Genomic DNA, 17,992 nt, shown 5'->3' with positions numbered 1-17,992 from the left:
TGCCGCAGACACAGTTGCCGCAGACAGACAGCCTTGCTCGCTCATGGTAATCTACTAACACAAGAACACATTGGCATATGAACTCAGTAACCCTGACAAAAAGAATTTATGACTAATAACAGACTGCAAGTTTCAGACACGGTCACTGGGGCTTAGGATCTGAGGACTGAGGGCATTTCTGCACAGCAACAAATTCAGTCTTGTTAAGCCTGTGTACTTAGAGGGCTGCATATTAGATTTTTCTTGAAAAAAATGTCTTCATTCCTACATTTTTGTCATTAACTGTATAAATTCAAGTGGTCTAATATTCTGCTGTCTGGTGATAGCCATGGACATTTTACCAAATGTCTAATGTCAAATTTTACCCCACTTTATTTTGTTAACACCATGACATTTTGCCCACCATAACAGTAAACAATATATTGCCAGGTGGTCTACAATACATCACAAATATCTGTATAACTGAAGATATTATTGCATTATAAAATTCAGTTTCACAGATTTTACATAGATGAGATGTTTATACTATTAGAAGCTACAGTCTGCTCCTTTTAACACACACACAGTAATGTGAACATTTCCTAAATTTGAATTTATAATTCAAGCACAGAAGCACTGTTAGGGGTGGATTGTGCAAAGTGACCCAATTCAAATGATTCAAATGCATGATAACATAAAAGTTAAATTTTGCAGGAATATTCAGGATGGTAGAAATTGCTCAGTGATAAAGAATTTTAAAAATCAGGAACTGTGTCCTCAAATTTAGCCTATTTGTGTTATCGAGACAATATAAGTCAAAGAATTTTACACCTTTGTAATTCAGGCAACAGGCAATGAATAGGAAGGTTTTTTCCACAATATTACACTCACACCAATGTACTGACACCAACGCCTCTAGACCCAGGAGGTAAACATCAAAAGTAGTGTGAAGAAAAAATAAATGATACTATGATACAAAGAAGCATAATTAGGCCGTTCTTTGATTAACCATAATAGAAAATGTAACACAGTTCAAGTTTTCACAGTGATTCAAAATTGTGCAATGTTACAATGTTGAAAAATTGGTGGGTTGTATGTTCTTTGGTTATTAATATTGATTTTAATTTATTTGGCTAAAATAAAAATATATTTTTAAAAACACCAGGTGATACTGACCAAGGTCAGTTGCTTATGTTTCCTCAATAGTTTTTCTGGGTTTCCCGATTAGTTTAATATGTTGTACAAAATATAATGATTTCGATTCTGAGAAGAAATATCAAAGTGCATTGCAGTGATAGAACATGGATGTATAAGAGCTCTTACTATACATCCATGTGATAGACAGGGAAGAAATACAGAAATTGTGTTAAGGGCCACTTGTTTTCTGTGTAGCTGTCAGTCATCCCGCCTGTAGGTGGCGGCAGCAGCTCAGCTCAGATGACACTCACGTCCTTCATCACTTCCACCAAAACAAATGTTGGGAAGTAGCTGTACCCCCAACTTGCAGAAGCTCTGTGACGAATTAAATGAGTGAAAGTTAAGGAAACAGGCTCGTAGTTTGAGGATGAACACCACTCTGAAGCACTGGAAGGAGGCGGCCACTCTCATCTTAGCCGCCGGCCAGAGGCTCGGTGCGGACGGTGGTTTGTCGTCAAGGACACCGGCGGCCAGCAGCCTCGGACGGTCACACCTGCCGCACAAGTCCCGCTTTGATTACGACGTTTTACTGCTGAAACGAAGCAGTAAAAGCGGATTCATGCCCAATGCTTATGTGTTTCCCGGCGGCATGGTGGACTCTTCGGACTTTTCGAGTGAATGGCTGGACATTTTCAAATCTTTCAGGAACTCTGTTAATTTTGGTTTGAGAAGAGTCAAACAGTCTGCGGAGACCAGACCTCCGATCTTCGCCACTGATCGGCTGAAACTGGGCTCCCCTATCCCGGGAGAGGTCGCCTTCCGGATCTGCGCCCTGAGGGAGACGTTTGAGGAGTCTGGTGTGCTCCTGGTTGTGTCCAAAACGGAGGAGGAGAGTTTGTTGAAAAGCACAGAGGACAGATGTGCCACTGATCAAACACTTCATTACAAGGTAAACGAGCTGTGCAGTAGTGAACTTACCAAATGGAGGGCTCTGGTGAACCAAAACCCCTCCAACTTCATCAGGATGTGCAGAGAGCTGGAGGTGCTGCCCAACATCTGGGCTTTACATGAGTGGGGCAACTGGCTGACTCCCAGCGGCCGATACGGTGTGACGAGGTTTGACACAGCTTTCTTCATCTGCTGCCTGCAGGAGATCCCCCACACACTGCAGGATCAGAAGGAAATAGTGCGCTTTCAGGTGATCCATGAAGTCACTTTATTCAAAGAGCATACGTAAAACTGTTGACCAAAGTGCCTTACAGAAAGTTAAATAAATAGGTTAGTGAACAGATGAATAACATGTATGCAGGCTGGTTATTTTAATAATTGTAATAATCTTCAAACAGATGTGAAAGTGGCAGATGTTGGCTGAATTGAATGAGTCCTTGCTGATTAGAAAGACACATGTCTTTGAAATCTAAACTGATCATATCTAGGGCAGCAACTAACTAGTTAATCCGTTGATTATTTTCTTGATTGCTCGACTAGTTGTTTGCTCCATAAAATGTCCGAAAATTGTGAAATATATTTCCCAAAGCCCACGGTGACGTCCTCAATCGTTTTGTCTTGTCACAACCATCAGGCCATAACTCAAAGATATTGGTTTTACTGTCATATAAGACTCAATAAACCAGAAAATATTCACATTTGAGAAGCTGGAATCAGAGAATTTGGGCATTTTTTCTTAAAAAAATGACTCAAAGCAATTAATCAGTTATCAGTTATAGCTGGCGATTCATTTTCTGTCGATTTATTAATCGACTAATCGTTGCAGCTCTAGCAGTTCCCAAAATACTCAATCTTTGTTCATGATTATTAAATTATGACTTATTGCTCATCACTGCCAAACCGTCCTGTTTGAATTATGAGTGGAGACAATGAACAGCTGACTAAAATGGCAGCAGTACATAACTGTGTACTTAAAGTAAGTGTAAGAGATACATCACCAACAAGTCTCAAACAGCGCAGTGTAAAACTCTTTCAGTTGTCAAGTGTAAAAGTATTATTCCAGCTGTAGCGGCAGTGTGAAGGTGAATTGTTACATAATCAATAAAGCAATCAAAGATTTCTTAAGCCTTGCATTAGGGTCACTTTGGCTGGCAACTTCCCCATAAGAACAGCTAATGGAAAAGAAACACACCAGTACAGCTGTTAACCTCTACCTCTGTGTATGTGTGTGTGTGTGTTTCAGTGGTCCACACCCTCAGAAGTCCTGCAAAGCTACCAGGCACGAGAGTTGTGGATCGCTCCTCCGCAGTTCTACGAGCTCAGCCGCATGTGCTGTTTCCCTCTGCTGAACGACCTCCACAAGTTTGCTAGCCAGCGAGCCACAGAAGGCTGCGAGCAGTTGCTGCCTGTTGTTTTCCTAAAAGATGAACACTACATATCTGTGCTGCCAGGTGCTGATTGTCTGTCTCATTCAATCCACCAGTGAAGATTATATACTGCTCAGTGCTGTTTTATAATATGAATGTGAAGTGGTGTTCTGAATATTAATGCTACCCTCGCTATTTTCTGCAGGCGACAAACTTTACCCGTTGAACAGTTCAAGAGAGGCTGGCATAGACACCATAACAGACCTTCCGCTGGAGGATCCTCTAGATGATTCTGCGCTGCACCGCATCTGTATCATGGATCCATATACTACAACTCTACAGATCACCATCACACCCAAGTACAACCACCTGCTGCCTGTTGTCGAGCCAGCTTCACCACTTGACTCAAAAAGTGAGCTTTGACGTGCTCCACCTGCTGCACGACACCCTCAACTTGCACACATAAAGAAAAAAAACTCTTAAAACAAGACAAGTTTATTTTATTATTATTATTATTATCATTAAACATGAATATTTACAGCGCTGTCTAAAGCAGTTTGATTGTATCAGAGAGGCCTTTTTCAGAGCAGATATTTGACCTGCCATAGTAGGAAAAGCACAGGTGTTACTAATAACATTAATGATGGCTGCATTCATTTGTGAGCCAGTTCCAGGGTTCTGGTGTTGTGCATGCTCACTTACTCAAAGACATACATACATAGATGCCGCATTGACTGCTTCAGCCCATTGCTGCTATACGTCATTGTTGCCGCCATATTGGACCGGGCAAGACTGCCTGTTAACAAGTACAACTAAACGAGGGAGCTGTGTTTTCTCTGGATAAAAAAAGCACTATAACGTTTACATTTCTCAACCGATTTCAATAAGTTGTTTCTATATTCAAGGGTTTATGATCTATGTGGAGTACAAACAGAGGTTTTTGTCTCCAGGTACTTAGAATCCAGATAGTTAAGCTACAATCGCTGCTAGACGCTCAAGAGAGGAGTGTGTATCAACGTTAGGCAAAGTTACAGTACATGAACTGACTTACTTATGAGGTGGAAAATCATTCATTGTCATAAGGAATTGTAAAAACTCACATTTGTCAAGCTTATTTTCCTTGGTTAATATGTGTGGAGACCTGTATAATATAATTTAATGTACATTACATGCAGAAAGTTTTTGACATAGTGGAAATGGCTTTTTCTGTTCCCATCAGTTTATTTTTTCTTGTGCTCAAGGTCAGAACAGCTCATTCACTATGAAATACTGAAAGAAGTTTGAAATAGTGGATCTTTAAGTATAATAATCGACCATCATTGGAAAAAAAACGGAACAATTCCTCAATTAATATTGAGCCATCCATGTGTCATCCCATTGAAACACTCGAGTGTCCAGGGCCATCAGATCTTAACAGTGTTCTTACCTTTTTTTATGTAATAAATCTGTTTTTTGACAAATCTGAAATGATTACTAATGGCTTTAATTTACATAGGACTTACAGTTTTTACAGACTCTTTTTTTTTTATCAGCAGCTGACGTATGTGAAGGGGGTCGTCAGACATGGAGTGATTCTGTGAGAATACGTTTTAGTGTAAGATTTTGGGTTTTGTTTCATCAGTGGTGCTCATTCATTTTGACATAGTTCTGAAATTAAACAGGAGTCATCAAGTCATTTCTCGACATGACATGATCTCAACACTCAGAAACCCTGTTGATCACAACAAATGCATCTGACTTTGTTTGTAATGTTTATTGTGTCAAAGTTTGGGGGGAAAATATAAGTTCAACAAGGAAGTAATGAAATAGTTTCCTTCAAGAACTTCCTGCTCTTATAGTCTTTGAATTTTAGTTTGCTCTGCGATGTAAAGAAAATGATTTATGTAACCATTTTATTTTTGACCAAATTTAGTTTGTAACCATAGAAACATTCTAACTACCAAATATATCAAAGGGATTTATAGACAACACCTGCTGCTAATAGGTGGTGTGTGTGTGTGTGTGTGTGTGTGTGCATGCGTGCGTGCGTGTATGTGCGTGTGTGTGTGTGTGTGTGTGTGTTATGATCCTTCTCAGTAGGATTGCACATGTCAGTGTTGGAGGCACTGCGGGGCTTCAACCTTCTCTCCTTTGGGTGTCTTCCCTGCTCACAGCAGTGTCCTTCATGGCAAATTAATAACTCATAAGAAATCATCTCTGTCAAATGGGTTGTACCCTGTGTCTGCCATTTATAAATTAATTTATTATAAAATCAATCAATTAATCCATTATTAATTTGATCTTTTTACCAATGCTGTCTCAAACTGCTTTTAGCTGATTTCTTCTACAATGTGATGGTTTGTGATTTGTGACGGTAAAAGCATAGTCAGCGAACAAGCTCAGTGAAAAAGACAGAATAATGAGTCTAATGGGTGCTTGACAAATTTTCACATCTATCATCACAATACATGTTCTCATATAAGGCAATTTATATAAAGTAACTGATTGGATTTGTTTTTAAATTTCTCCTATTAATCCAAACATGTAATGTGATCACAGTAACCACACACTGCATCACTTTATAGCGTGAAGTAATCATAACCAGGTCTTTATTGTATAATATCTGGGCTTCTATACACTTCAAGTGTTAAAGCAGTTTGATATGTTCCTGTAAATTTCATGTTCTTATAAAATAGCCCATCACAAGAAATAAAAAAGCTAAACTAAATGTAGAATATATATTTAAGGAACACGATTTCTGTTCATAATTCGTCATCTTTTGGCATCAGCTCTCACAGAAACAGTGCACTTCACATGTGACAGTCCAGTGGGCTTCTTAGATGCACAAAATCAGCAGGAAGAGGCTGAATCAGGAAAGAGTTTTAGAGAATTGACTAAATGGTGACAAAAAAAAACATATAAATATATACTGTGTGTATAAAGTATATAGAGAGAGACTGTCCCTCCATCAATGGTTACGGTGCTGCCTTTTTTAAAGGTATCTTAATGTCACTCTGACCTGATTGAAGCATTTTGTTCTAAAATGATGATGAGGCACACTATAACAGGTCAGCACCCCTTCAATCTAAAATCCATCTTTTTTGACACATTTCATCTGTCAGCATGAGGAAGGATGCTGCTTGTCCCTCTGTTCAGCGCTGCCCTCCCTCCTCTGTCCTCACAGATCGTCTGCTTTAGAGTGCTCTGTGTGTGTGTGTGTGTGTGTGTGTGTAGGATGGTGGTGGCAGAAGGGGGATGAGTTGAAATAACACAGCTCAACCGTCTGTGCTGTTTGTGGTGGAGAGTCCGTTGCGGGTTTCTATGGCAACCCACAGCCTTGGAAACCCACCATCTTCGTCCAGATGAGGGGATGATGCAGTGGTCTGTGTCCGCCAAGTGTGTAGCTCGCCTCTCTGCGAACCAGTCTGCTTAGTTTATTTGTTTCCAAGCAACAGAGTGAGACAAATAAAATGTTGCCATCATAAGTTAAAAGAAAACGCATCCAAGTAGAGAAAGTCGATTTACTCACCTGTAAAAGGTCTGTGAAGGTCAATTTTTGTACCTAATGAAGCATATATTGTAAAACTTTGATGCTGTGGCTATTTTGAGGAACTGCTTGCATAACAGATTGCAACAAAATCATTTCAGCGTGCCTGAAACAGTCTCAAAGTTGCATGAAAGTAGACTTTGGCGTTCCTCTTCCTCTGGAAATAGGAGGGACAAATTTTAAAGTGCAGTGTTTTAGGAGGCTTTATCTCGTCCACTATTTAAATCCCTTCCCTCTCTTCACCATGTTTAATTAATCACCTTTGTATTTTTGGATCTCTGGATGACAATGTAAGTCTGTCAGGAATTTCAAGTCGTCCGTGATTCACTGTTAGCAGAACGTACAGTAGTGCCTTAAATGACAGTTAAGATAAACACGATGTCAGAAAATCTACTGTGAATAAAGTGTGAGTGTAGCACACCACTGATTTTCATGCATCAAAGTCCTGCCAAAAAGAACGCTCTCTGCTCTTCAATTAATGTCTCTCTCTCTCTATCTATATCTATATATGTATATATCTGTCACACACACACTCTTGTCAGTTTTTTTTTTTTATATGAGAAATATGTAATGAATGCAATCCATTACTCCTATGGGACTAACTAAGACTGAATGTCCCCTAAATGCAAGGGATCTGTTTACCCTTTACAATTATTGAAGAACCTCCTCAAGAATGGAGGAGGTGATCACTCCAGTCAATTAAAAACTCATTTAATGTGCAACTGTTTAGCTGCAAGCAATTACAGCAGACTTTTCATTAGAATTCACATCAGAACAGTTATTCAACAAACATATTTGTATAAAAAGATGATGACAGTAAAGAATGGCTGATATCTGCCTTCAGCTGTACTGTGGATCAAATATAAAGGGGAGCATATGGATCCTCACAGATCCTGTCGAGCAAAATCTCAGCATTGATAATTAAAGACCTCTCTTTATTGTTATCAGTTATTGACAACTCACTGGTTCATCATCCTTTACACCCTGTATACTGTCAACTGCAAGAGATGTGTTTAAAATAAAAACAGGTTTTGCAGAGGAAATGAAATGTGGAACTTTGTTTAACTTTGAATGACCATAATTATTTTGGGTCAGTATTTGAATATTTTGAATTTGAATTATTTCCTTAAAATTGTCATTTGAAAAAAGAAATGAGGGAGTGAAACACAAAATAAAGTGAAGCTGAAAAAAAAATTAACTTTTCTGAATTTGCATCTTGATTTTAATTAAACCTTTCCAAAACCTTGAATAAAGAAAGGCAAACACATGATCAGCCATAGAACAGAAGCATATCAATTATCAGCCATCAGCTATGGAGGCTTTTTCCATCTGTCTTCACTTCACCTGTGTGCCAATCCAGGAATACCCTTAAAGACTCTTACAACTAAAACCATTAGGGAGGGAGAATCTGTGTAAGTCGCCTCTCCATTTTAAATTGACCAACAGCGTGATTACGTCTAAGATAATAATCCTCTTCTTAAAATACCTCCGTGTACGTCTGATATATGTATCTCAAGCTTTGCAGTGATTACAAACCGGGCTTGACTTTTGGCTCATTTAAAACCATTAGGCTTATCTCAAAAGCAGGGATAAATATATCCCAAAGCCTTACTCCTAATAGAACTGTGACAGTCAATTTATGCTGATTTGGCATTGTGTGTTGCTTTTAAAGCACCTGCAGGAGCAACTTCTTCAAACTACAAGCGCTCAGTGTGTGTTCAAAAAACTTTTATTATAATAAATATACTCAATTGTATGTACATTATCTGACACAGCAGTAGGCAGTTTATACAAACCCCTCTATTCACATGTTGCAACATTCAACACTGTTTGCAAGAAAAACCCTGAAAAGGAGCACGAGGAGGGTGCATTATTAAAAGACTGTGGACGTCTCTTAGGTCCCAAGGCTCTCATGAAGTACACTGTGATTTGATGCAATCAAGATGCAGGCCTATTACAATCTGGCTGTACAGATTTTATCATGTGTTAAAGCTGTGCTAACGGGAGTGTAAGAACAGTGCAGATTTAATCACATCCAAGCTGCGTGATGTGAAGAGCAAACCTTTATGGGTATATACTGGTTCTGTTGTTTTCCAACAAACATGACCCTACTTCTCTGACTACAGGGCCCCATAGTCGTTTGAACACATCTGACTTTGCTGGTTTAAATTCATAAATTTAAAGCATCAATCAGCAGAACATCAAGGGGAATACTTAACAGTAGGCTACATTTACGCTTGAGCTTTTCCACTAATCCACTTGGATTACGTGTAGTTTATATCATCCTGATGGCCAGACACTGTCACGTAATTTTATGACTTTTTTTTTCCTCTTTCCAAAAATACACGACTCCTTGGCCCCTTAAAATAGGCCTACTTAACCTCAAATTGTACCCGGCGTCCATTCTCACCGAATGACAGCTATGTTGTTCTATATTTTTATCTAGTGCAACTCCTCAACTCCACCGAATACATTCACAAATCCGAGAAAGATTAATAACTTCGTGTGTCCACATTTATTCAGCCCCTTCAAGCCCACAAAAAGCTCTTTCTCTCTGTTGTGGAGCTGCTGGATCTTACCCACGGTGGCGCTCCCGTGGGCAGCCGGGCAGGGTGTCCGTCAGGGTGGACTGGTGGTTAGTCACTTCAGGACATATTGATTACCAAGTATCCTAGCACCACAGCGACCATAATAATGACACAGAATACAAACATAGCGCAGATGGAAGCAAGACTTGCATTCCTGTTGCCTCCACCTCCTTCTTCTTCTTTGGGCTCCTCTTCGCAGATAGAGATGACACCCACAGAGGAATTCCCCACGCTCATGTTGGACTTGAGCTCCGCGCCTGCCTCCTGCTTCGCCTCGACGGCCCACGGCGCCACCTGCACCTTCATCTCCATCTCTTCCATCATCTGGCTCACTTGGGAGATCTCGGTCTGCAGGTCCCTGAGGTCCGCCGTGTCGATGTTGCTGTCCGCCTCATACTTCATGTTTTGCACGCTCATGGCCCTGGCCGCCACGGTGGTGGTGCTGCCGGTCATCCCAGTCTGGATCAGGTGCCTCGTCGGCACCTTGAGGGGGAAATCCTGCCCTATCTCCAGGGACCTTTTCATGTCCACCTCCAGGAGGTCCATGCTGCTGGAGAAAAGAACCCATAGGCGCTCGTACTCGGCCCGGTCCTCTTTACTGATGGTCTTGTCTTTGAGCAGAGAGGTCAGTTTAGTCCTGTTGGCCACAGCCAGCTCCTGGGCCTTTTTGCGGGTCCTCTTCAGCTCCTCTCGCAGGTTCTGCGAGTCCGAGGTGCTTCCAAGAGCGATCACCAGATGCCTGTAGCAGGCGGTTACTTTGTTCAGAGCATCCAGCATTGTTTTGCACTCCTCTTTCCCCATGACTGATTAAAAAAAATCTCCCCGCCAAACAAAAATATGAAATAATAAACAAAAGAGGTTTGAAGAGAAATGGCGAGCTGTTAGTGACGGCGGTTTAGCCACTGTCGTTAGTTTAGTTTCCACGGGAGCACACCCCCAGCTCTACAAATCCCCTCAGAGCACTAGTCAGAGCAAATTCCTCTCTATCCATGCTCCTTCCTGTCTACAAGCAAGCACAGAGAGCGGCTTAGAAATTAATGCGTCCATAAATGGCTTTAGGCTACCTTTGCGCGTCCTCACTCGAGATCAAACAGCGCCGGAGGACCTCTTTTGCAGGACGGATGCGAATGGATGTGAAACAATCCAATCTTCCTTTTTTATGAGATTGCAAATGTCTGTCCAGATTCAGCTACAGGTGTCACCACATCCGCCTATGACTGCTGCTTGTGTCAATCTCGTCATCAGCTTAAAATAAGTCCGTTAATGTTCACAGATGACGCGCTGCTGGGAGATGGAGATCTTCATTTACAAAGAAAAATGAGCTTCAGAGCGCCCATAACATGGGGAGGGGAAACAAGCCATCGTTTTTTAGTTTGTTTATCTGTACGGGGAGCTGTCCACTTCAGCACCCAATCGATGATGTTTAAATACCAGTAAGCGCCTTCTGTGGTCACATGTGAGCACGAAACAGAGCCATTCAGGCGGAGAGGCAGGCAGGGAAATACAACAGCTTCACTCCCATTGGTTTGGTCATGTAGTGGTCTAGTTTGAATGCAGCCCGTCATTGGCTGATCTGACCCTCCCGTGGGCAGGACTGTGTTGCCCATCAGAGTGGATGTCAAATCACAAAGCCCGAAACTATCTGCCACTATCTGCTATTTGTCATCAGGATCCCCGCATACTGTATGTTGTCAGCAACATTTCCAAAGACAAGTGAAGCCATGACTGATGGCTGACCAGGTCTTACTTGTTTGATGTGATCAGGAGATACAGGCTAGATTTATGAATGAAGTTATTGAGCTTTATTTATGTTAATCTTTGCATTCAACAACATTCCTGTTAACACCCATATATGTGATCATTTTATACCTGCTTATTAAAAACAAATAAATGTACAGTGCTGAAGAAAATGAGCAATCAGTGTGAGCATTAGTGACAACCCACATATTTGTCTCTTTCTAGTTTGCATAGTTGCATGCCTTGCAGTCCATCAGACACACACCTGCTTGCACACAGTTTAGGTTTCATGGAGGATGCCAGTTGTTGCACACAGTATTTGTTGGATAATGTGTTGTTTACCCAGTTGGCTCCTGCTGTGTTGAGAGATGAGAGGCAGATAGGGCTGTGAGGTGTTTGCCTGGTTTGCTCTTTTTGCATTATTGAAGCGGATGGCGCCTAATGATTCAGTGACTGCAGAGCAAAGCTAATGGACTTGATGTGCATGAGGATGCCAAAGGAACCAAGGGCAAAGCTCATTGTTTGCTTTATATAAGATGACATCTGATTATTTCTCATGATTTATTTCTTCTACTCTTTTTTTCTCCCAGATTGTAATTTTAAAAAAAAAAAAAAAAAAAAAAAAAAAAAAAAAACTTTGTATTTGCTCATATCAGCTTTTCTGTTGATGCACATTATTGAGACTTCATGCATCGTCACTTATATACTAATACCCGTAACTCCCTATTCATTCAGTTTAATCTAATTCTATGTCCCTCTGCTCTGTTTGTACTGTAAACTGTGCTGTTAGATATGTTTTAACTTGCCGGTGATGTCTGACTAATAACAAATATCTTGGCTGAGTCAGATGTTTTGTTAAGATCTTGGCAAATGCATCTTCTTTCCTTTGAATTTGTTTCCATGGCAACATCTCACCTCTTGGCAAGCACTCTCCAGTTATTTTTTTTACATGGTATTCAATTACTGACATCACAGAAAATTGTCAACAGTCGTTCTCTCATGATGTATTTAGAAATACATGTCAAAAGAGAGATTTATATACTTTTATTTTTAATGATCTATTCTACATTTTTTAATTGAATGGTATATGAGTTTTGCTTTGTTTTTCTGTATAAATATTGAATATTTATAAAAGTACTTTCATTTTTACAAAGATACATTGCAGTTTTTCCAGATGCCATGTCCAATGTGCAACACACAAAATCTTTGAATTGCACTCTACACAGATAAAGTAAAAGTGAATGATTTTCCAGCTCACAAAATATCAGCATCTTATATCAAACCTAAGTTAACAAGTACAGAAACACAGTTAGAGTCAGTGAGACAAACAACACGCATGGTCTCCACGCAACTCCAAACTTGGAAAATTACATAAATCTGTTCAGTCTATTCTTTACCACATTTACACGGAACCACTGACAGAATAAAGGCAGAATTGCAGGATTACATAGTAAAATTGGCTCTGCTGTCTCTCTGTCTGCGTTCCTATAATAAGACTTCCAATAAGCCGGTCTGTTAGATTCAAGTGTTAGGATGAGTCAGACATGCTGTGGCCTGATTGCTCTCAGAGTGAACACATCATGGAAGACTCAGTTTGATTTCCTGTGCAGAGGCTCTTGGTGGTTTGCTGTTACACAGAGAAGAGCAACAAGGCTGGAAAGAGTTTAAGATGTTCTTATTCTCTTAACATCGATGTATGCATTACACTGACTCACGAAAAGACAAATAAATCCTGAAAAAAGCAAGATTTCTGAATTTGCTGCGAACACTTTATTGTTAGTAAATGGCACATTTTTCACATATTTAAAGTCTTTTTGTGTTGTTTTGGTTTTTGTCTGTATATTTTTGAGCAGTATTTCCCTGATTTAGATAAAAGTGTCAAAGATGAACCATCCATTGTTTGGATTTTGGTCAGATTTTGACCAAGAGGCAAAATACGGCAGGACCGAGAGCAACATTAATTGTATATTCAAGACAAAACCATAACGATGGTCAAATATTTGTTGTCATAATAATGCCGGTTAGTAGTACACCAGCAACAACTACTGCTTATCCTCAGTGGCTAAACATCAAACGCTTGATGCAAGATCTTTGTAAGACATGATTTCGACATCATGTGACTTTAATTGCAAATAAAAGCAGAAAATACAATATTTTGATGGTATTTGAACTGCAGTTTAATGTCAGTTATGAGAGAGGTATACTTAATTGAGTGTGACCATCCAGACTGTTGGGTTGACATGGCAGATTTTTGTGGCTGCTGTATGACATCAGCTTGTTGCATAAACCCATCTCTTCCTGTGCTGTGACATTTGAAAATGGGGCCAGAATTGTTTGTGTTCGCCGCAGACCCCTGAACACGTGTTGCATTTTAAAGTGATGTCTGCTAAAGAAGGAAGTGCCTTTTGTGTTTACAAACAGAGCCCCAGCTCACTGAATTAAGCTGGACGTTAACCTTCAACACTACGGACGTAAACTGCATTTAGATTATTATTTTTTCATAAAAGGTGTGTATGATGCCACTCGCACGTAAAATGATGGCATTTTATAAAATCCTAAACTCCTCCTATATATGGTGGAGACATGATGTGACAATACCAAAAGCCTTGAAATAAAATAAAACGTGATCAAAACACCCACAGCTTCAAGAGGTTAAGATGAAAAGGAAACAAAAGAAGAGGAGAATAACTTGGTATAGGGAGGTCAACAACTGATGCTATAAAATGATCTACAAACTGTAATCCAGATTAGCAGGTTCCTAAAGGTCCTGGGATTAGCAGTATAATGCCCACTAATGTATCTTTTAATGGAGGCTGTCATCTCTCACTCACGCATTTTCATCATATGGAATTGATGATTTAGGCAGGAGATAGAGCCTGCTGGCACTCACTACACTTTGTGTGAGATGATGGTCAAAAACATGAAGATGTTTTGCCTCAAAGTGCAATAATACCCTGAGCAAACACATTAGAAAACTCTCGAATAACCTCTGTCATCTGTCTTAATAATCCCAGGAAAAAGCTCATGCACTGCCCTTTCCTCTAAAATGCGAGTATGCTCTCTACATAAGGCCTCACCCTAAGTTTAGTCTAATGCAGTCATCATGATGTGCTGTTCTTGCTACAGTAAATTCCTATGCCTGTGCTGCATATACTGTATGTTATTTAATAAAAGGTATAAGAGAAGCCTGGCAGCCACTGTTACAGCACATACTAGATATGTTCAACAACTGCACAACAGTGATTTCTACATTTGTTCTGATGTTGCATTATGATATCATGCAGATCTTTTTTTTTTAAATGTGTTTTCATCCCTTTCAGACAGCTGTGGTTTTGTATTCATTCCTGTAAAACATAAAAATCAACTTGCAGAGATTTGACACTTGCTTGAGATTGGTAATCCATCATATTAAACACCTGGCCAGGGTTTTGTTATTGTTACTCAACAACGTTACACTTATGGATTGCCCAACTTACTTTTACTTTTACTTACTTTTTGAAAATGGTAAGAAATGGTGATCTGAAGTAAACAGACTAAAACATCTAGATTTATAGCCAGAGAAAAGCACTCAAGGACCAAATCCAGTACTGAGGGCAGTGCCTTGGAGAAGGCCAGTGTCAGGAGTGTTCCTAAACCAACACAACATGGATGACTCTCAGTGTGAAAAAAAACTGCAGCACCTAGAGGAGACCTGCACATACTCAAAGGAAAACAAAGAAACTCCTCAACTCCTCAATCAGTGGGGTTTGAATTCAGGACCTTTTTGCTGTGAGGGAGTAGTAACTGCTTATCCACTCTGTGGTCAGTATCATCTGCTAAAATCCCCTCCTTTGACTCCTCCAAGTCTGACATCTTACTTAATAGTGCCCACATTTGAGTGAAAGTGTCCAGAACAGGATTAGCGCAGCATGTAGCACTAATCTTACATGATCACGGAAAGCTGACTTGATGTCTTGTTACTAATGTAGAAAAAAATCCCTAAAAGCCAACCATTACTTGGGTGGGCCTCAGATTTAAATTTGGAAGTGTGTTGCAGCTTGTTTTAAGTGGTTTGGGATGGTCGAGTTGGCAGAGAGGCAGGCGGGATAGAGCCCAGAGATGGAGGCTGTTTGTGGTAGTATGAGGAAGATTCAGTCAGTCAGAAACAGAGGCATGAAGGGGGGGTGGAGGGGCGAGTGAGTGAGAACCAGAGAAAGAGAGGAAGTCTGTCTGTTGAATTATTGATGGACCTCATCCACTATGTGGACACGGCGCAGCATGAGGCAGCAGGGTGAACCGTGAGTCACGCCTCAACTCCACGAAGGTCCGGATTGAGGAGGATCTCCACTCAACCTTGACACACACACACACATAAATGCTCCTCCCTATGAAAAGGAAAGCTAAGCTTACCTTAAAAGCCCTCATATAAACTTTGTATTGATCGTGGCAAATGTGATGTAGCACTTAGGAAAAGTGGGATGCATAAGTGTGTGTGTGTGAGTGTGTGTGTGTGTGTGTGTGTGTGTGTGTGTGTGTGTGTGTGTGTGTGCGTGCGTGTGTGTGTGTGTGTGTGTGTATGTGTGAGGGTGGGGTAGACTGAACTCCTGAAAGCCAGTCTTTTGCTTCAGACCCTTGCTTACACATATTGCGTGCAACTTAAAACTGTCCAGTGCTGCAGTGATGTTTGTAATAATAGGAATTTTTTTTTTTAATTCTGTTAAATTTAACTTTTTCAGTCTGGGAAGTGGCAAGAACTGGCCACCATTGTAGAATATTGTTCCCATCAAAAAATTGAGCCTAAATTTCTTCAACCAGAAGTCATACTGAATGGTGTGTTTGTAAAGCATATACATCTTTTTTTTTAAGTAGAATATCATAAGTCTCTCTCGTGTGCTACAGAATAGTGTATGCTTTCCATGCTATACTGAGATGAGCCAAAAGAATCCATGGCATCTGCTCGGTCAAGGCTTAGTACTAATCCTATCACACTAAGGTAAACTCCGGAGAAGATGCATGACATTTGCCCTCATGCTGCAAATTTGAAACAGCCTCATAATATTTATTTTATGCCCCTTTTCTGTCATCCACCATTCCTTTTACTCTCCTCTTCATAGTGTCTAATAAAAACATGTTAAAAACAGATACATTCTGCCCAGTTTGTCATTCATTGGTGGGTATGAAGGAGGTACTTGTTTGTCCGTTGGCTCCTCTCACCAAAGCCTTAATGTAATCCATTGTACCTTACCCTCTCTGTAGAAAATAGAACAGTGCAGTGAAAGGAGGAAACAATGGATGGATTAAAAAGATGTCCTTCACCAGGCTCTCAAGAGACATTCAACTCTGCCACAATAGACTTTAGGAGCTTTCTATAGTTAATAAGAGAGATACATTAGTGACCTTTAACGTTCTTTAAGCTGTCATTGGTTACTTTTTTCTCAAGCTCACTGTACTTCAGCCGTCATTTTTTGCTGTGTGCACAGTGCATCCAAACATGCAAGAGAGCTGATGGTCTGGAGGGAAAAAGGTCTTGGTCTTCCTCTGTTTTACTCCTGCAGTTTTAGCCAACAGATTGCCTTTCTCAGAAAATCCCCTCTAAAAGGCTTCTAGGTTGGATTTGTGTGGGGCGAGGCGAAGGTGGATGCAGCAGAGATAAGCCTGTGCAAGGTTAGAGGCCATCATAGACTGGGTTTGTGTCATTCTTCATGCCGCTGTAGACAACAATGTCCATGGTCAAGACTCTAATACTTCTGCTCTGATTTTCTTTCAGTCTGCCATCTCCCAGTCTCTTGCTTGTGTGTCTGAGGGAGAGTTTGCATGCACGTGTTTTTCTTGGATGTTTTCAGTGTAGACAGATGGTATTGTATGATCAGGTCAGTTGTGTGGAATATGCATTAGCAGAATTAGACCATAAAATGCACAGGGTCACATGATGTTTGAACTCAATGCCTTTGGCGATTGCATACCATACAGACTTATAAATACTATATAAATATACCTTTTTAAATAAAGAAATGAAGAAGAAAAAGAGCCATTCTCACTTTCAGTTTCTTTCAGGGTAATAATTTTGATCAAACTGACCATGTAGTCACCTAGAGAGGCACCAAATCTCATTTAGTAATTGTGATAGGGACCTGTTTAAACCAACACGTCTTCATAATTAAACAACCACAGATTGGTCGATTGTACCATGCACTCAGGAACGACCCATATTGGTGCTTTCCAAAACCATTACAAATCACTGTTAAAAATAATGATGTTTTATGGTTTGACAATGCTGTGGTTAACATCTGGTTAGGTTCGGGCACAAAAACCACTTGGTTAGGGTCAGGGAAAGATCATGGTTTGGGTTAAAATGACAACTTGAAACGTGGTGTGGGTTAAAGTTACTACTTCCGTAAGTCAGGCAACCTTTGTCGTCATGGCAACAATAAACATCATGACAATCGTAGTTACAGTTTTTAAAAAAACCTATACTGTAGTTTTTCTCAGTAGGACAGGCTGGTTTAAACATAGATTAGCTAAATCAGTTTCTATCCTCCAATATGATATATAGGCCTACTGATCATCCTACAAACTGCATACCCATCATGCATTGCACCTTACTGCAACTGCTACTACTACCCTTTCCTTCCTCACCTTCCTCCTCCTTCTCTCTCTCTCTCTCTCTCTCTCTTTTTACCACACACACTGACGCCAGGTAGCAGCGTATAATTCAAAACATCAAGGCAATT

The 17,992-nt window shown here is 40.3% G+C and overlaps 2 protein-coding genes across 2 annotated transcripts; one reads left to right on the top strand and one right to left on the bottom strand.

Moving 5' to 3' along the window:
* The first annotated feature begins 1,371 nt into the window (after positions 1–1,371).
* On the top strand, positions 1,372–4,753 carry nudt19 (nudix (nucleoside diphosphate linked moiety X)-type motif 19). Its single transcript, XM_044343982.1, has 3 exons — positions 1,372–2,314; positions 3,308–3,515; positions 3,637–4,753. The coding sequence occupies exons 1-3, from the start codon at positions 1,544–1,546 to the stop codon at positions 3,852–3,854; spliced, it is 1,197 nt and encodes a 398-aa protein (XP_044199917.1). The 5' UTR covers positions 1,372–1,543; the 3' UTR covers positions 3,855–4,753.
* On the bottom strand, positions 4,632–11,432 carry si:ch73-167i17.6 (regulator of G-protein signaling 9-binding protein). Its single transcript, XM_044344090.1, has one exon. It carries the CDS (start codon positions 10,344–10,346, stop codon positions 9,603–9,605), a length of 744 nt encoding a protein of 247 aa, XP_044200025.1. The 5' UTR covers positions 10,347–11,432; the 3' UTR covers positions 4,632–9,602.
* Positions 11,433–17,992: the final 6,560 nt, after the last annotated feature.

This window comes from Thunnus albacares, chromosome 1 (genome assembly GCF_914725855.1).
Source record: "Thunnus albacares chromosome 1, fThuAlb1.1, whole genome shotgun sequence".
NCBI classification, from domain to species: domain Eukaryota; kingdom Metazoa; phylum Chordata; class Actinopteri; order Scombriformes; family Scombridae; genus Thunnus; species Thunnus albacares.
The sequence above is the reverse complement of the archived record's forward strand: the minus strand, read 5'-3'. Positions and strand labels throughout refer to the sequence as shown.